This window comes from Sebastes umbrosus, chromosome 1, assembly GCF_015220745.1.
Source record: "Sebastes umbrosus isolate fSebUmb1 chromosome 1, fSebUmb1.pri, whole genome shotgun sequence".
Lineage (NCBI taxonomy): Eukaryota > Metazoa > Chordata > Actinopteri > Perciformes > Sebastidae > Sebastes > Sebastes umbrosus.
The window spans coordinates 11,243,141-11,264,170 of record NC_051269.1 but is presented as its reverse complement, the minus strand read 5'-3'; the positions used below and the strand labels follow the sequence as shown (position 1 = coordinate 11,264,170).

General features: G+C 39.7%; 1 protein-coding gene across 1 annotated transcript; it reads left to right on the top strand.

Annotated features, from left to right (window-relative positions):
• Window positions 1-83: 83 nt before the first annotated feature.
• tmem51b (transmembrane protein 51b) lies at window positions 84-15,247 on the top strand. The gene is made up of 4 exons (XM_037787630.1): window positions 84-239; window positions 371-424; window positions 9,240-9,654; window positions 13,969-15,247. The coding sequence occupies exons 3-4, from the start codon at window positions 9,254-9,256 to the stop codon at window positions 14,438-14,440; spliced, it is 873 nt and encodes a 290-aa protein (XP_037643558.1). The 5' UTR covers window positions 84-239; window positions 371-424; window positions 9,240-9,253; the 3' UTR covers window positions 14,441-15,247.
• Window positions 15,248-21,030: the final 5,783 nt, after the last annotated feature.

Sequence of the window (21,030 nt, the reverse complement as noted above, 5' to 3'; positions counted from 1 at the left end):
CAACTTAAAACTATGTTAACCATATTTTACTGTAATATATTTTTCAAATTCAATCAATTTCATTAATCTGTTTCCGGGTGCCACTTCATTTCTTGTCCCACTAACTAGTTCCGGCAGTTACCTGAGCGGCGCTAGGACCCAGCGGAGCAGGTCACCTTTACAACCAGGAGAGGGCGGCTCCACCTCGGCTGGATGAGTTTGACCAAAGTTCCTCTTTAAAATACTGTTACCTGTTTACGGTAAAACATACCTAAACAACAGCTTTGACACTTTAAAACACGAGTTGAACCGGGCGTCAGTGTTGTTGCATCTAATGTCGTCTTCCTCTTCTTCCCTGTGGTCTTCCTGAAAACACACCTGCGTGGTTCAGGTGAACTCACCTGTGGAGAGGGAAGTTCCTGGTCACTGACTGAGCGGAGAAAAGGTAAGGCCTCCTTCAGATAACCTTCACCTCGTTAGATCACCATCACCACATTAATAACCAGTCCATGGGTTGTGTACTTATGTTAGTGAAGGAGAGTTAGTGGTGTAGCTCAGGTACTCCTACTGGACAAACAATACAAGAGCTGGCTGCTGCACACCTGCTGAAACACGCACACACCCTTAGTGACATGTCACTGGTTCAGCTGTTAATGTCACCCTTTACAGTATAGCCTGATAGAAGAAGAGATCAGGCATATGGATATTACTGTAGGGAGTTTATAGGGATATCTTTTTAATGCTGGGAATGTCCTGATGTTGAAGAGGACACACCCATGTCCAGTCTGCCACATGCACAGCAGCTCCATATGTTTGTGTGTTAAAGCTCAAGAAGAAAAGAAGCCATTAGAAATTATAGAGAAGGCCAGCATGCAAACAGACAGAGTCACAGACCAGGACACTGTGATAACATACTGTCACCATACTGTCACCATACTACCACATCAGGTCTGGAGTTCATCATATTAGGAGTAAGGCTACTTGGCCTTTTGCTGTTGTCAATTTTTTGAGGGCACAAAGGTCTATTATTATAATATTTAATCGCGATTAATCGCATGATTGTTCACGATTAACAGCATCCTTTTTATTTGTTCAAAATGTATCTTAAATGGAGATTTGTCAAGTATTTAATACTTTTATCAACATGGGATAGTCAAATATGCTGCTTTATGCAAATGTATGTTTATATTTATTATTGGAAATCAATTAACAACACAAAACAATGACAAATATTGTCCAGAAACCCTCACAGGTACTGCATTTAGCATAAAAAAATATGCTCCAATCATAACATGGCAAACTGCAGCCCAACAGGCAACAACAGCTGTCAGTGTGTCAGTGTGCTGACTTGACTATGACTTGCCCCAAACTGCATGTGATTATCATAAAGTGGGCATGTCTGTAAAGGGGAGACTCGTGGGTACCCATAGAACCCATTTTCATTCACATGACTTGAGGTCAGAGGTCAAGGGACCCCTTTGAAAATGGCCATGACAGTTTTTCCTCATCAAAATGTAGCGCAAGTTTGGAGCGTTATTTAACCTCCTTAGTGACAAGCTAGTATGACATGGTTGGTACCAATGTATTCTTTAGGTTTCGTAGTTTCATATGATGCCAGTATCTTTACTCTAGCTTTAAAACTACAACATAAAACTTGCAAGTTGCGTTAATGCGTTTAAGAAATTAGTGGTTACGCGTTACAGTGTGTGTATGTTGATATCTATGTAGCTGAGGAGGAAAACGGGTCCCAGAGTAATTTTGCAAAACATAGAAATAAAAAAATATGATAGTTTATTCAGTGACTTGAACAGAGGTCATGTGTACTAAAGGATGCGCTGATCCAACTGTTTTCTGTCCTCATACCAAACCCACTACTCATCTACTGTAGGGGGATGATACTGATACTGATCCGATAGCAGCGCTCCCTTTCCACACATTTACATCTGTATCATTGAAATCATGTTTACATACTGTAAGGTCACCTGCAAGGATACATGTGGCACTAAAACTGAGTCTGTGGACCTCCATGACTTAATGGAAGTGACTGATAGCAGAAATGTATAATGATATTGACAAAGAAACTGTGTTTAATGTGGATGAGTCATGTCAGAGCTCATCCATGTAATAAAGGTCCCACTGCTAATGTAGTGTATGGGATCGGTGCATCCCTGTATCAAAGTGCACATGGTCTCATACTCTCACCGAATGGGCTGAAATCATCATCACAATATTAAGACGAATGTTTTCCTAATATTAATAAATTATGATATGACACACGTACAAAATAACCCATAAAATCAACTTCAATTTGATGTTCAATACGGTGAACTGTATTTCACTTTTACACATTATGTAACCTTATTTTCTTGATGGGGCAGCATCCTCCAGTCACTCTTGGCTGTGGCTAATAAACAGGCTGCTTTCTGTTGGAATAAACTACTTTAATCAACACCAACACAAAACAAGACAGTAAAACACCCGACATCACTCTCTCAGGGTTCACATTAGACTTCATTGTTACACTCACAACTGTCCCCCTTAAAACAACAGCATGGAGGAACTAAAATGACTCTGAGACAAAGTGGACATAGCTATATAAATAAACTACTTATGTAAATGTTACTCCTGAACAATTATATTAGTTAAAGTGATGTAAATGATAATGAAATGATTAGGATTGGAGTTATAATAATAAACCTAATTTCTGAAATAGTCCAAAATAGAATTATTTCTACTGAAACTAAATCATTTATCACAGTGTATTGTAGCTTAATTTCACATGAAAAAAAAACCCTCAATAACCAGCCGTGACAACGACGCTGGTATTGTTGTCATCTTGTGAGTCTCTGTGTGTCATCATGGTGAAATGTGGTCCTGGAGACGCATGCCTACTGTAGCAGGAACTACCACAGAGGCATTTTTTGATAGCCAGGTGTTTATACAGTATGTCTGTTGACAGACTTTGCCACAACAATAGTGTCGCAAACGTGCAAGATGCAGACACAAAACTTTACAGGTGTGTAGTTGAGATCAAATTGAAGGCCCAGTTCGAAGATGGGTGTGGATAAGGGAACATTTGCCACCCACATTTTACGCCCCTGGTCCAATTATGCGTCGCGGCTGGTGTGATCCCATTGCAAGATGGTTTCTACCAGCCATGACAGCATGTGGTTATTGTTTTCACCTTGTGAGTCTGTGTGTGTGTCATCACGGCAAAATGTGTTCCTGGAGACACCTACTGTAGCGAGGAACTACCACAGAGGCGGTTTTGAGTACTTTGCCAGGTGTGTCAGTCAAGAACCTTTACAGGTGTGTAGTTCAGATGAAAATAAAAGCCGAGTTCGAAGATGGGTGTGGTCCGAGCAAGGGCGTGGGAAGTAGAGGGAAGTGGGAAAGGGGCCCCCCTCTTTACGCACCTGGCTCGATTTGGCGTCGCGGCTGGTGTGAGCCCATCGCAAAATTTAGTTTTTTGTAGTTTTCACTTACAGTTTGCTTGAAAAATTAATTAATTTAAACGACATAATATGAGCATTACACAATCAAATATAATAAAATTGTATTATCGCCGAGCACTTCTGTATTTATTCAGTGAATTTAAGTACTTTCAAGGAGCTTTCCACACAGCTGAGATTCAACAGTGTACACCAAATTGCTAAGTCTCATCCTTTTTAACACGCAGTGTGTGGGCCATGATTTCAATGTCAAATTGACATTTCATTAAATAGATGTCTGCAGGAAAGGAAGGAAACACTGGCTTTAGTATCACAAGGAAATGCACTGTGATGCCGGTGGTGCCGATAAGTTATTCCACAGACCACGTCACGATAAACAGGAGAATCATCGTACCGGTCATCAGCTCTCGTAGTCTCTCTGAACCATGCGTACAGAGCATTCAGGACCACTATCTTAGCATTGTTTGTTTGTCCCTGCCCATCCCATCACTTCTTTGTCAGAACAAGAGTACAGGAGCTTAATTGCAGGGTGTGCTTTGAGCGAAAGGTTGGAGTAATTCATTTGGCACACTGATGACATGAAATACTTCCTTTAAATCATAAATGAAAATGACGTCAGTTCATGTGTCAACGCTGTGTGTCCGGAGAAAAGAGCAGCAGGTTGTGGCTTAATAATGATGGATGCAGGAAGTCTTAACTGATTTTACTCACTTGAATTTATGATCTTCATACAGTAGATTTAATTTATTATTTATCTTGGACTTTGTTGGACTTTATTTTGGCTTTTCCACCGACCAATCGCCAGATTACAGAATTCGGTGCAGTATTACATACCTTATAACCCTCCAGCACAGTTCATGTCCTTATAGGCACACTCCAATGAATCTGGGAATAATAACACACTATAAGAAAGCCCTGTATTGTTTGTGCTAACCCTTAGGCAGTTAAAAGCTACAATGGTATGATAGACTTTTAAATGCTACGAGAGGTACAGAAAGACTCCTACATTGTTTGAATGGGATATTTCTTGTAGTTCCAGCTAACTCTCTGTGTCACATGCAAAAGGTCAAGACATTTGACATCCATGTCAAATATTTGCCCTTAAGAGTACATTCATGTTATTCTGTCCTGCCAACTTGTCAGACTCGTCTCAGATAAACCTGCAATAATGGGTTTGCTGTTTGGAAGCTTTTTATCTGTTTCTATGTATAGAACTTTACTTCATTCTTACTTTGTCTGCAATGTGAAACAAAATTAAAATAAATCTAACCATTGAACCATTAATTAGATATGGACATACTGTATTTTATTACAATAGATACTTAGGTTGGAGAGTCTAGTTAATGTCCAACACTTTGATAGTAATGAGGTGTCATTTATTGTCAGCTGGCATCGTTAAGTTGTTTAAATTCAGTGTTTTCTAATTCACACCTCGTAGACAAATGAAGTCATGCAAAAGGAAGTGTTGACTTCCCGCACACTATGAACACCAAGTTTATTCAAAATGCAGCGTTTGGTCAGACACATTTTGGGCATAATGCTACATTTTTGATAAACCTGGTGCATTCAACACTTCCAATTGTTGTATTAATATTAGGGCCGTCAAAGTTAACGCGATAATTACGTGTTAACGCAAATTTGTTTTAACGCCACAAATTCCTTTTAACGCAGTAACATAACTTGCTTTTGGTTGTAGCAGGCTCAGTATTGAAGCTAGAGTGAAGATACGGGTATCATATGAAACTACAAAAGCTGAGGACCCATTGGTACCAATGCTAGCTTCTTGTGAAGAAAGTTAAATAACTAAATTTTGGTGAGGAAAAACGGTCATGGCCATTTTCAAAGGGGTCCCTTGACCTCTGATCTCAAGATATGTGAATGAAAATGGGTTCTATGGGTACCCACGAGTCTCCCCTTTACAGACATGCCCACTTTATGATAATCACATGCAGTTTGGGTCATAGTCAAGTCAGCACACTGACACACTGACAGCTGTTGTTGCCTGTTGGGCTGCAGTTTGCCATGTTACGATTTGAGCATATTGTTTTATGCTAAATGCAGTACCTGTGAGGGTTTCTGGACAATATATGTCATTGTTTTGTGTTGTTAATTGATTTCCAATAATAAATATTGTATATGCATACATTTGCATAAAGCAGCATATTTGTCCACTCCCACGTTGATAAGAGTATTAAATACTTGACAAATCTCCATTTAAGATACATTTTGAACAAATAAAAAAGGTGCGATTAATTGCGGTTAAATATTATAATCGATTGACAGGCCTAATTATTATTCAAGGCATTCGAATCCCAAATATAATAACAGTGATAGACAATGTATGATGAATACTTTTTCTTCTACTTCCAGTTGTTTGTTTTCTAGCCCTTTGGGCTGCATTTTGTGTACAAAAAAAGGTGCTATATGAATAACATTTATTATAGTTTTATGTTGCCTAGTTCAAATGTAAACTATATAGGAATTTGGGATTGCAAATTTAATAGATTTTATAGTCTAAAATGCTTTCCCTGCCTTTCACTATAGAAAAACATGATATTTGCTTTAACAAGGTTTATGTTCATGTTTGATATCTTAGTCTTGTCTTTTGCTGCTTTGCAGTGCTAAAGGATTTTTAGGTTCAATACTTGTCATCACAGAAAGGATCAGACTTCTTTTGTCGTTGCTACATGGATTTTGACTCCAAATTATATATACGTTGACATTTTACATTCAAATTATCATATTGATATTATTGTGATTTGTACGGAATTCAATAGATAATATTGTTAAGAAAATAAAGTTTCACTTCACCTTTTGACTAAATATCATAATGAGCAATACACATTTATTAACATATTAATTTAAGCAACTTTGAACAAGCAGTGATCTGAACCAGATCCACCAGCCGCAGCATCTTAAACTGCAGCCCACAGTATAATAGTCTACAACAGCTCAGTAATGCAGTGATACTGATGCAGCGTCTCGGGGCACACAACTGTTCAAACATTAAAGCTCACAGGCTACAGAAATGTCTGACTGCTGTCTGGTGCATATGACTATAAAGTGGACAGTTAAAGAAGAAGTTAACTCTCTCTGTTGCGTGTTGCAGAGTTTAGTTTAATCAGTATGAATATGGATCCAGCCTGCCTTGCCAAAGGTAAAGTGAGTGTGTGTGGACTACAGTGTGCTGGTCTAAAGGCTTTTAAAGATTTACTTTGTGCACAGCAGCATCTTTTATGACCACTGCAGCACAACCTAAACATTGTTGCTGACCAGGTGTTGTACTGTTTTTTTTAATAGATACCTCCCGCAGGATATCATTATTTGAACATGTTTCCAAACACTTGACCACGGCTTTAGTTTATCTAACAGTCTTCACACAACTCCCTTCAGTAGAGACAGGAGGAGCAGTGAAAATCCTATTTCTGCTACTGCTACACTAAAGATGATGTGTATTTTCAGACACTCTCATTTTTAATTGTTTTATGGAGAAATACTTTGCTATAGTTTACTCTTCAGCTCTGTAAAAAGTATTCAAATTGAACAAAGTTTGTGTAGGAAAAATGACTCTTTGGTTGAAGTAATAGAGGGTGTAGACGTATGCAACCTGTATCGAGGGGTTCCAGGTAGATAATGCTTTGTTTTAAAGGGTGACAGGAGAAAAATGTTTAAGTCCATTGTTTTATTTCAAGATTTTCTGAAAAGGAAAAAGGGTCTCACCCTAGCTGGATGTACAGGAAGACTGTGTATACATTGCAGACAGAGAGACACAATAACATGAGCACTTAAAGTACAAGTACAGTTAAAAAAAAAAAGTTTGCACCACCTCCACAGGCGTAATTTGCTTTGGTTCAGAGGGCTCACTGAACCCCCGAGAAATGCATCTACAACAAAGAACTAATAATTTATTGTAATGATGAATAATATTGACCTTGTCTTATTGACAGAACCAACCAACAAGATAAGAAGATAGATTTGTGGTCTTTTTATTTACTTATAACCTAATAATATCAGACTGTCCATCGTTAAATATGCACTTTCACGACATGTGGGCCTAAACAAACCACGTACCTATCAGCTGTGCAGTCGAGGTTAGACTGGAGTGGATAAAAGATGGGTGAGCAGTACTTGCTATCTTCTGACGTTTGTACTTTTTAAACAGAAAAAACATGTTTAATATTGTGGTACTGGAAATGACTCACCGTATAGCCAACAGCGAGGAAACTTTCAGGCGATCTTCTGAGAGATCTCCCTCCAGACAGCTGTCACTTTATTTATTTATATTGTTGTAGTGAAATGAGGAGGCATCGTATAGACAACTCCTCATTTCAACTTCATAAATCAGCCGTTCCTTGTCCTTGTTGTGCTTTCAAAGCGAACTACAGGCATAAATAGAAACAGGGCATCCGACAAAGTTCAGCTCATAACGGCGCTCTGTGCTGCATTGCTCGCAGCCAGTTAGAACATCCCAATAGAAAACAATGCATTTTGTTGCTGACACTCGCTTGCGTCACATCCAGTTAGGACATGCTGTGTTGTACACATTACATCCCCTCTAGATTTTCTTTTTGTCAACCCCCAACCTTAAAGTTCAAACTGCGCTTATGACCACCTCTCTGACACAGTCTCAACCAATAAAAACCTAATAAGCTTCACAAAGTCCATTAAACAGGGTTGTTTTATTGAATTGCATTACATGCTATTGTGTCTACCCTCTGTATGTCTGGGTCTGATTTATTTAAGTTCATTGTGTTGTGCAGTATATTTCATAGTGAATGTTGAGTAGTATATTATTAGGCCATCATCCTATCCACGGGCATTTTTTGTGTCGCTCCATTCTTTGAGTGTGAGTCATTCCCCCTCAATGATACCGTCTCTCACGTTTGTCATGTTAAGACATGTGCGAAGCTACCACTGCACTTGTTGTTATATTTTTTAACCTGTTTTCTTGTTAACCTGCTCTCTTGCTCTCTCATTCCTGTTGCTCAAACATGTAGCATGTAATTTATTCACAACTGCAGCCAGATTTATTGCAGTGACAATCAAAACACAATAGATGCAGAATTCAGTTAGGACAGGTTTTAATGGTTTGGCAGCAATAAAAGGTCAACCAAATGTATACCGAATGTGAGCAGGCTTTATACCCACTGTCCCAGAGGTGTTTCAAAACATTTGAATGAACGTGAACACACACTGAAATTCACATGCTATAGATTAAATGCTGTAACACAGAAGGCAGGAAGGACGTCGCAGGGTGCACAGATTGAAAAGAACTTGGAGAGTGTTTGGGCTTTATTTGACATGTATACAGATATAATGATGAGCAAATGTTTATATAGGATGTGTAGTGTTGGAGAGATTGATTGATGGTGTATGAACCATGTGACTAGAATGATGAAATAATGAAAATGATGGTTAGTTGCAGCCCTACATGTGACTGTGAATTTACTTCTGTGCCTGCCTGAACTTCCAGAAGCCTTCATACAAGCATTAGCTGGTGACTGGCTATGACAGTAAATTATTTCCAAAACAGTGTTTTGCTGTCACAGTTGTAAACAAGTGTACTAAACGAAAACCTTTCATCAAAGAGGCGCAAATCCGGAGAAAAAATATCCCTTTTCACCACATGACTTTGCATAACAACCAGTAAAGTGAGGCGGGTGTGCTTCATGGGAGTACAGCATGGCTACAATACGTCTTTGTCCACACTCACATTACTTGAATCATTTTAGATTATTACAGTATGACAGCTTTATGGTTTATGCCTCCAGTCTCTTCTCACTGTGTTGGTGGTCCTCTGTGTTGCAGTTTGTCCTGCAGTTATGTGTTCCAGTCGGGGTTTATGTGGCGACAACAACCGTCCCAACAGATCCTCCAACTCAGAGGGCTCCGGTTCAGGCGCTCACTATGCCCTGTGCGCCCTGGGAGTGGGACTCGTAGCCCTGGGTATCATCATGATAGTGTGGACTGTGATACCGGGAAGAGAGGACTCCACCACCTCATCAAGTAACACCACTTTAGAGCAAAAAGAAGATGAGGACGGCAAAGACGACTCGAACTCTAAGAAAGTGGCTTACGTGCTGGTTGGAGTTGGGGCAGCATTGTTGCTTTTATCCATCGGCCTCGGTGTGACGAGCAAGAGGAGACAACGCAACGCAAGAGACCAGCCAGCGGCAACAGCAGTCCCCCTCGTGAACCAGACGGCATGGGGGCAGGAGCAAGCGTGAGTACTGGCTTTTTGTCTTTGTTTTATACTCATTCTTAGATGTTGTCAACTTCCAGTATTATTCCAATTTTAAAATATTTGGAAACATATGGTACACAAAGCGTTGAAGCATTTCCACCTGAAATAATTAAAGCCACTTTGTTTAGGATTTGATTTGGGCACTCCACCCGTAACGGACCCAGGAACGAATGAATCTGCTAAAAGCACTATGAAAGGCTTTATGAGGAGCAAAATAGTTAAAGTGGCTATAATGGATATTTGTATAATAACAATGGATCAAAGGAGCATGTGTAATCACAGGCACAGTTTGTGTTGGTTCAGGGGGCTCACTGAACCCCCCCTGGTGGCCGTAGCCAAAACATGCATGTAGGGATTAATATATTGTCTTTTATAATAACACAGAACTAATAATTAATGTAATAAGAAACCAACTAGATAACTTTTTGTGGTCTTTTTATTTACTTTGGCTATAATAACATTGGCGCTCTCTCTCCATACTGAATCCGTTAAATATGAACTTCTGTTACGTCATGTAAACAACGTACCAATCAGCTGTGCGCTCAAGATCAGACTGGAGCTGGAGACGAATCCATTTAAACGATGGGTGATACTTGCTACCTTCCTACGTTTGCTGACCACTTTTTAAACAGAAAACACAGGTTTATCATGTTATTTACTGGAAATGACTGGCTACAATATAGCCAACAGAAAGTAGGAAACTTCCAGGTGATCTGCTGGTGATCTCCCTCCAGCCAGCTGCCACCTTATTTAGGAGGAGGGATCGTATAGATAACTCCTCATTTCCACTTCACAAATCAACCATTCCTCGTCCATTGCGGCGCTTTCAACGCGAGCATCAGGGATAAATAGAAACAGCGTCCAACAAAAGTTCAGCTGAAAACACTCACGTCACTCACGGCCAGTTAGGACACCCAATAAAAAACAATGCAATCAAAGTGTTTTTGTCGCTGACGCTCGCTCACGCCGCATTCAGTCAGTAGTAATTTGTACACACAGCATCCCAATACACCAGACCTCTCTGTGTTTAACATAGATGCTGTTAGACACCGCCGGGTAGCCTGTTGTAGGTCTATCAACGAGCCTGCAAGGCTCCCCTCTGGTTTACTGGCGGGTTTTGCGGTTCGTGTCAGTTCAGTTTCTACGGCAATATTCCGTCACTCATTGGGTATATTAGTCGGGATATAAAACTCAGCTCTACTGAGCTTTTTAGCAGAATCGTCAGAAAACTTCTGCAGGTGGCAAGATCCGGAGTTGTACTCAAAGTCTGTGGTGTACAAGGTGAAAAGGAAGGGAGACAGCACAGTCCCCTGCAGAGCTCCAACCACCATTTCAGACAGAACACTGCCCAGTCGGACAAACTGCAGTCTGTCTGTCAGGTAGTCGGTAATCCAGGAGATGGTGGATGTGTCTACTCTCATCAGCTTGCAGCTTCTCCCTCAGTAGCAGTGGCTGGATGGTGTTAAATGCACTAGAGAAATCAATGAATGGGATTCTCACAGTGCAACCAGTTCTATCCAGATAAGAGTGAGAGCTCGCTGCAGCAGGTAGATGATGGCATCGCCCACTCCCAGATGAGGCTGGTAGGCTAACTGCCGAGGGTCCAGCGATGATTTCACCTGCAGCCTAAGGTGGGCCTAGACCAGCCTCTCCCGCACCTTCATCATATGAGATGTGAGGGCAACTGGTCGATAGTGGTTGAGGCCAAATGGAGTCGTCTTCTTGGGAACTGGAACCAGGCATGACGTCTTCCACAGCACCGGTATTTTCTCCAGGTTCAGGCTCAGGTTGAAAAGATGTTGCAGTACAGCAGACAGCTGGCTGGCACAGGTCCTCAGGACCCTGGGGCTGATACCGTCGGGGCCTGAAGCCTTGTCTTGGAGCAGTCTCTCCAGCTGTCTCCTAACCTGGCCAGAAGTCACAAACCCCTTTCACACTAAGGGTTCAACCAGGGTTGAACCAGCGTTGATTGTGTGTCTAAAAGGGTAAACCCGCGTTGACCGACTCGGCTTTGCAACCGAGGTCGAGGGGTTGGTCAGACCGGGGTAGGACCGGGGTTAATTCAATGTGAACGGCACACACCAGGGTCGCTAACAACCAAGGCGTGACAAATCTATTTGGTTGCAAATGGGGGCACACAGTTGTGACACAATTGTCACAGGTAGATCAAACAAATGGTGCGATGACAGCAGGAATGTTTTTAGATATGATAGGTGTGGGAGCTCTTGGCCGTCTGTGGTGAGGAAGAAATTAAGTGGTAGATGACGGGATGGTGAGGGACAACGTAGTGTATGCGGACATAACAAGGCTACTGAATGAGAGAGGCATCTGCTGTACAAAGAAACAGAAACACACCATGCCAGTCAGGCGAGGGACGGTGCTCATCTTCTCATTGGAGGAAAGGCACTTAAAAGGTGAGGGATTTGGGACCAAGGAGCTCACCAAGGGGGATCGAAGGGGAAGGACGAAGGCATTGCAGGCAGTTGGGGTGTGTGGTGGAATAGTGGTGTGAGGCGGAGGGCTGTTGAAGAAACATTTTAGCTCATTTGCCCTCTCCAGGGAGCCCACTGGCTGTCTGTCTCTCAACTTGAACCCAGTGATTTCCTTCATTCCAGTCCACACATCTCTCGTGTTGTTCTGCTGGAGTTTGGCCTCCAGCTTCCTCCTGTAGAAGTCCTTCTATCCCTCAGCTTCTCCCTCAGGTCATGTTGTATACTCCTCGGTTCTTCTATGTCCCCAGACCTGAAGGCGTTCTTCTTATTATTAAGAAGTACTTTCAGGCCACTGGCGATCCAGGGTTTATTGTTCGGGAAGATGCGTACAGTCCTGGCCGGCAAGGTGGTGTGTTCACAGAATTTGACATACTCTGTGATGCAGGCTGTCATGCCGATGATGTCCTCCCCTGTGGCACACAAAGCACATCCCAATCTGTGGACTCAAATCAGTCCTGTAGTGCCTCATTAGCCTCCCGAGTCCACCTCCTCACAGTCCTTGTGGATACAGGCTGCCGTTGGACAAGAGGGACATACTTTGGTGTCAGTAGAACAAGGTTGTGATCAGATCTGTTGAGGGGGTGAAGGCTAGTGGCTCTGTACGCATCCTTAATATTTGCATACAGGAGGTCCAGTATTTTATCGTCTCAAGTTGGGCAGTTAACATACTGATAAAATGTGGCTAACTTTTTGTCCAGAGTGATATGATTAAAGTCCCCAGTAATGGCTACAAAAGTATTCGATGTCTTGCAACAGTGGTAAATGGACTGGCATTTATAGCGTCTTTCTAGTCTTCCGACCACTCAAAGCGCTTTACACTATATGTCAGCATTCATCCATTCATACATGCAAAGTGCCAACCTGCCCATCAGGATCTTATCTAAATGCTCATTCTCACAACGATTGCACAGCCTTCGGGAGTCATTTGGGGTTCAGTATCTTAGACACTTCGATATGTGGACTGGAGGAGCCGGGATCGAACCGCCAACCTTCTGATTGGTGGATGACCCGCTCTACCTCCGAGCCGCAGCCGCCCCACTGTAGAGTGAATGATGTCACCAACTACCTCCGCAGCAGTTCAATGTCCGGGCCACAGAAACAATCCCTCACATTAACATGTCTGGGATTAAACCACCTTTCACTTACATACAGTGTAATCCCTACACCCTTCTTCTTTACGCTCCATACAACGTCCCTGTCTGACCGAGCAGTCATTGTGGTCCGAGAAATGCGCGTGCAGCCATCTCTGTGACACACATAATGCTGCACTCACAGTATTCCTTCTGTGTCTTGATCAGCGCGCCGAGCTCATCCATCTTATTGGCCAAGGACCTCACGTTCCCCCACGGTGATCGCTGGAATGAACGGTTTATACTTCCTCTTCTTCGTTCTCCGCTTAGCTCCAGCTCTGCATCCTCGACATCACCTCTGCATCGCTCTGTTGAAAAAAGACACACAAAAAACAAGAAAATAAAGTGACAAAAAGACGAAAAATCAAAACACCAAACAGGAGCTGCTGCAACAGGCTGCCACCTAGCACGGTGAAGAGAGTGAATAATTGAAAGGTTGTCACAAACACGACTCCAAATGAATGATAATGTTGCTCCATATCTACTGGATGTGAAAATATGAAACTGTTTGCTTTGTCATATCAACATAAAAAGTGATAATATGTCAGTGTTGGATTCACAGCTTGTTTCTGCTGCCCCTGAGTGGCAAAAGAATAGTTATTGCAGGTTTAAAGTTTGATTATATTCTCACATTTTGTTTTATCCTGCACTCTTACCTCTTGGATCTGCAGAGCTAGAGCAGAAGAACCTACATACAACGTGCCAACCTACGACGAGGTCGTCGGCAGTGACACCTACCCCGTCCGCCAGAGCAACCTTCTAGATGCCACTTCCCAGCTGCCGTCCTACGAGGACATCCTACTTGCTGTGGCAAACGAGGAAACAGAGCCCACTGAAAACCCCACCGAGGACACCCCTCTTAACGACTCCACACCAGCTCCAGGTGAACCTGCTGCTGAGCTCCCTGCTGACCCTCCTGGCATTTCATCACAGCCCAGCCTGCCCAGCCTGCCCACCCGAAGCGTCAGCCGGGCCGAACGTTTACTGCGGCCCCTCCTGGTGAGGAGGATTAAGTCAGACAAACTGCACCTGAAGGCCTTCCGGCTCCAAATCCGCAGCCCCACGCAGAATCCAGTGACCATTGAACCCATCACTCCGCCACCGCTGTATGACAATGACAATGAGATGCCTGAATTAGAGTAGTGTCTCTCACTGCCTGCTCCCGATGAATATAAATATGCCGTTATATGGACTAATGATAACATTTCTGAGAACCCATTTTTTTCAAGATTGGTATTACGTAGGTGAAAAGTGTCTGTGAGCAGCGTGATGGAGGCCGTGCAGACACACTCCTGAAACGAGAACATTGTCTTCATCACTGAAGCTTGTGATCAGCATATTTATTCTATAAATATAGCATAATTACGTCTGTGTGAATGGATCAGCTGTCAAAGTTGAGAACTCTTATGCAGTTTATGTTTTTTCACTTCATGAGGAACTCTTAAGGATGCTGTATATTGATGCTGATTAATTGTGGAAAAATGTAAACAATATTGTTGTGATTCAAAAGGGGAAGAGGGAACTAATAACCTGGGAGATTTTAAAGTGGTATTAAGGATCATAAGCATGAGATGTGCAACCTTTTTGTTATTTGTAACTCTGAAGAAATTGCACCGAGGCCAAAGATGTATGATATGTTGTAGATGTTTGTTTGTGAGTGCTTTTTGTATGTTGTTTTTAAATCTATTGTTTTAAAACAAACTGTTTTTTGAAAATGAAAATGACATCTGTATGACATCCAGTGTGAATTGTAAAATACTGGAAACGCCAGGAACAATTATAATCTACTGTAAAAGTAAAACCAGAGGAAAATTATTGGATATTCTGGGATGTGTCATTATCATTTAAACATACATCGCTTCATATGACTTTTATAAGTGTTTAGATGTTTAAACTATGCTGTAGGATGTTTGTAAAAAGTGGTGAATAAATGTTTTTCTATTTCATTTACCCAAGGATCATGTCAAGATTTTATATTTTTGTTGAAAAATGTCACTGAAAATGAATTGTTGTGTATGTTTAAATACTCAAACACTGTCTCACTTAAATGACAAGATCAGTAAAAGTAAGTAGATCTACTAGATATGCTAGTGCCACAAGTCATAGTATAATATGTCAAACTTTATTTGTATAGTACGTTTAAAAACAACCCAGTTGACCAAAGTGCTGAACATGTACATAATAAAAATGAATACAAAGCAAACAACAATAAGAACAGACTAAAAACAATGAACATAACGTGCACATAACAGCAGTGAAAGAGTAGCAGCACAACAGAAAATAAACTTAATCAAACGCCAGAGAGAACAGGTGGGTCTTCAGCAGCGACTTAAATGACTCTGTGGTCTGAGCAGGTATGAAAAGGTGAGCTGTTCCAGAGATTAGGGGCGGTCACTGCAAAGGCTCAGCCGCCTCTGTTTTTGAGTCTAGTTCAGGGGACATCCAGGAGCATCTGATTGGTCGACCTCAGTGCTCTAAATGGAGTAAGAAGGTGCAATACTACTGACAGATAAGGTGGTGCCAGCCCATTTAAAACCTTAAAAACAAGCAACAATATCTTAAAATCAATTTGGAAATGGACAGGAAGCCAGTGGAGGGAGGCCAGAGCTGGTGATATGTAATCATGTTTTCTTTTTCAAGTTAGAAGGCGGGGAGCTGCATTTTGTACTGTAGACGGCGAAGAGACGACTGTTCTAAACCCACAAACAAAGAATTACAGTAGTCTAAAAGCTGTTTTTACAACTGAGCTAATTTGTTTGTCAAATTTGAAGGTGCTGTCAAAAATTACACCAAGATTTTTAACACAAGGTTGTTTTTGAGAGGCCAAACGGCCAAGAATAACAACCAAGTCACCTCAAAGGTCAGGTTGTCAAAACAATGATCTCCATCTTATTTTTCGTTAAGATTGAGGAAGTTTGGATCCATCCAAGTTCTGACATCATGTAGACAGTTCAACTAAGGCTGCTATGAATCTTTACTAGTTTTAAAGTGTTATTTGTTATTACTCTAGCATTAATCAGAGCCATGCGAAGGGTGCGCTTCACTGTTGTCGATGGTGTAGCACGACAAAACCGGGTGAAGGTTCCTGGACCTGTAGTCCACAGCACTTCTGCGGACCCGCATCAGGGCGGCTTTGGAGCGGAGCTGTGTGCCATGAACCAAGTTCCCGTGCCGGCTTCCAGATCATCTGGCGGCATCGGAGTTTTAACATCCCGGCCCAGTGTAGCAGCGGTGGTGCCCGGTGCTTCCAGCACTCTTTCGGGGGAATGGCCGCTCAACCCAGCTGCTGCGCCTTCCATGTGATCCGGTCGGAGCCGGTGTCCATCGACGCCAGCCACGGAAGGGTGGTCGCAGTATCGGAGACCATCTGCGATTGGGACACCGTGACGGCAAAACCGGGGGACCACATACAAGAAATATGCTTTACTTGAGTAGCAGCTACGGACGCAAAGCTCTCAATCAGCTGATCCTTTTTCCGAAGCTCTGACTTCAGGTGGTGGACATCCGTTCACTAGTTCAAAAGATGTGGTTAAAACGTTGAATTATGACACAAAAAGTTGACACATGCGGACGAGGTGTCAGAGCCTCTGAGCAGCAGCCACTGCCACTTTTTAAAACACATGTCGAAAAAAGTTTCTTTTTAAAAAGTCATAGTATAGAATGTGGGCTGCACGATGGTGCAGTGGTTAGCACTGGCGCCTCACAGCTAGAGGGTTGCAGGTTCGAATCCGGCTTGGGACCCTTCTGTGTGGAGTTTGCATGTTCTCCCCGTGTTAGCGTGGGTTTTCTCCGGGTACTCCGGTTTCCTCCCACAGTCCAAAGACATGCAGGTTAGGTTAATTGTGGACTCTAAAATTGCCCGTAGGTGTGAATGTGAGTGTGAATGGTTGTCTGTCTCTATGTGTCAGCCCTGCGATGGACTGGCGACCTGTCCAGGGTGTACCCTGCCTTCGCCCAATGTCGGCTGGGATTGGCTCCAGCCCGCCCGCGACCCCTAACGGGATAAGCGGTTGCAGATGGATGGATGGATAGTATAGAATGTAAAAAAAAAGGCATAATATAGGCTACTGTCGAAAAAAGTTTTAACGAGTCATAGTATAGTATGTTGAAAAAAGTTTCATAATGTCATAGTATAGTATGGTCAAAAAAGTCATAGTATTGTATGTCGAAAAAAAGTCCTACTATGCCATGACTGTTTTTTCGACATGCTATATTATGATTTTTTTTCCTTTTTTCGACATACTATACTGACTGTTTTTACGACATAGTATACTATGACTTTTTTTAAAAGCGTTTTATGACTTTTTTTCGATATACTATACTATGACTTTTTTGTAAATTATTTCAACATACTATACAATGACTTTTGTTTTACTTTTTTCGAAAAATAATACTGACATTTTTTTGACTTTTTTCGACATGCTATACCATGACTTTTTTTAAAACTCTTTTCGACATACCATAATGACTTTTTTATTACTTTTTTTCGTCATACTATACTATGACTTTCTTTCATCATACTATAATATTACTTTTTTTTCCGATATACTATACTATGATTTTTATTTACTTTTTTTCTATATACTATACTATGACTTTTTAAGACTTTTTCCGACATACTATGCTCTGACTTTTTTTTCCGACATACTATTCTAGTACTATTCGACCTGCTATACCATGAATTTTTTATAACTTTTTTCGACATGCTATACTATGACTTTTTTTTTAAAAAAATGCTATACTGTGACTTTTTTGGACATAGTATACAATTACTTTTTTCTCGACATGCTATGCTATGACTATCTTTTTCGACATACTATACTATAACTTTTTTATCAACATACTATACTATAACTTTTTTTTTACATACTATACTATGACTTTTGTTTTACTTTTTTAAAATAGTACTAGGATGTCGAAAAAAAAGTTATAGTAGGTCATAAGAGTCATAGCATAGTATGTCGAAAAAAAAGTCATAATATAGTTTGTCGAAAAAAGTCATAAAAAAGTCGGCTACTTAGCTAACGTACAAGATGAAGCTTGCTAACACATATCTCAAAATCATGTTGAAACATTAAAAAACAACTGATATTGCATTGAAATTAGATCCTAATCCAAGCTAAACATCAAAACACGAGTTATGCAGTACCTGTGGATTCGACAGATAGAGTGCCAAAGTTGGCGTCCTGTTCACGGTTCACATCATGGATGTATTAAAGGTTCACCTGCTTGCTCAGGTGCCCAGGCCAGTTTGTTTATTTCTGAGCTGCGCATCCGCAGAACTTGTAGCTAGGGTGTCCCTGATGGATCAACAGCAGCACCATAGCGCCCGCTACTGATGTCAAAGTGTATTACCTTAATGTAAAGATAGTAACGAGTGTTAGAATAGTTCAGTTATTAACGAAAAATCGGGGGGTGCTTGTTTAATAAACCTACACATATAGCATTTCCCACCTCCTACACGTCATAAAAAGTCATAGTATAGTACATCATAAAAAACATATACTCATAGTATAGTTTGCCATAGAATAATAATAAAAAGTAATAGTATACTATGTCATAAAAATGTCATAGTGTAGTATGTCATAAAAAATCACAAAAAGCCATACTATAGTATGTCATAAAATGTCATAGAATGTCATAAAAAACATAAGAAAGTCATAGTATAGTATGTCATAAAAATAATAAAAGTAATAATATGGTATGTCATGAAAATAATAAAAGTCATAGTATAGTATGTCACAAAAAACATAAGAAAGTAATAGTAAAGTACGTCATAAAAAACATAAAAGTCATAGTATGGTATGTCGTAAAAAAACATAAGAAAGTCATAGTATAATATAATATGTCAAAACAATGTGATAGTATAGTGCGTCATTAAAAAGTCATAGTATAATATCTCATAAAAAATGTCATAAAAAGTCATGTATAGTATGTCATATAAAAGTCATAGCCTATGCCATAAAAATGTCATATAAAATGCATCGAGATATAAAGCATTATGCAAGCTGAACTTATTATACACTATGTCTACCACTTATAATACTTTATAAACTCTGTTATAAGTTATCATGCATGATTATTAACATTCAAAAAGAGTTTTATAAAGTCTCATAAATGCATTATAATGTTTTATGAATGTGCTCATAATGCATTATAGACATGACGTTCATATAAAGTGTTACAGATTTTTCTTGCTGTGAGTTTGATAAAGCTGTATTTATTTTTTTATAGAAATTAATATTGTCTTTGTACTTTCAGTTAATGAGATCTAACTATAGATGTTTGCTTTGTTCTTGTATACATTGTGCCACCTTCTCAAACTCTCTGTTTTACGTTCTGCTTTTGCATTAATTTCCATCTGTCTTAACCTTCATTGGTTGATATTTAGCGTCCTCCAGTGGTTAAAAAAGGTAAAACACCAATCTAGGTTGATTCAAAGTTGTTCAGTTACTTATTAGTGATCATATATTTATTTGTTAAGAAACAATAAGGACAAGGAAATAGTGCAAAGTATGAAAATAATTGCTAATGTACAAATGAGGGGAGGTGATATCAATGTAAGAATCAATGTGAAGTAAACTGATCGGCCTTTTGATGAATTTCAAATGATTTTTCACTATCTCAGTTGTATTATGATTTATATAGGTGTAATATTGGTATGGAATATTTAAGTTTTCGAGGTTGACATTTAACCCTTAGATGCACAAGTTCGTTAAATCTACACTCCTCCATAAGTAGCTAAAAAATCTGAATTAACAGTTTTGTTAATAATAATTGCATGCTATCTATATAATTTTTCCCCAAATTTGCTTAAATTATGGTTATGTTAATGCTTGTTTGAGATTTTAAACATATTTGAAAGAAATTACAGAATGAATAACACCCAAGAACAACATCAACAACAATAACTGCATGCATTTGTGTTTCTCTGATCATACCATGCTGCTATATAGCATTTTACACGGCAAGTTTTTACTGTACTGCTATTTCTATTCAGAGGTAAAAAAAAAAAAAAAATAGAAACAAATTTAAAAATTAAAAAAATTAAAAAAAATTAAAAAATTAAAAAATAGTTGTTGTAACCACAGTTAAGGTGTGGGAATTTTTTTTTAGGGTTCTAATAAATTTCCATGGGAAATGTGTATGGGTCGATTTTGGCCCATGTATAATAATAATAATAATAATAATAATAATAATAATAATAATAATAATAATAATAATAATAATAATATAATAATAATACATTTATTTATATAGCACCTTTCAAAATAAGGTTACAAAGTGCTTTACAATAAAAGTATGATAAAAGTAACTAACACCCATAACTTAAAATCTAAACAAAATAAAATCATATAAATCGACACATATGGAAAGTTGCTGCAATAGTACAAAAACTTATTTTATCAGAAAGTAAATTAAATGAATAATAAATGAATAAAAAACTTGAATCTGGGAATATCAGAAACAAGATTTCAGATGAAATGCTTTATAATAAACTTGAATATTATCAGCAAAATGTATTAAAAATATCAAAAGTCAAAGTATTCAATGCAGAAAAAAAATCCCTGTTACTATTAGACATTATATGATTAGATTATTATTATTAAAGCTTATGCATTCATGGCCAAGAAGCATTTCACTGTTGTAGTTGGTCGAGCTAATTTTAATAGATTTATATACTGTTAGGTAGTTTAATACCATTGCATCATATTTCATAAAGTGATCATTTG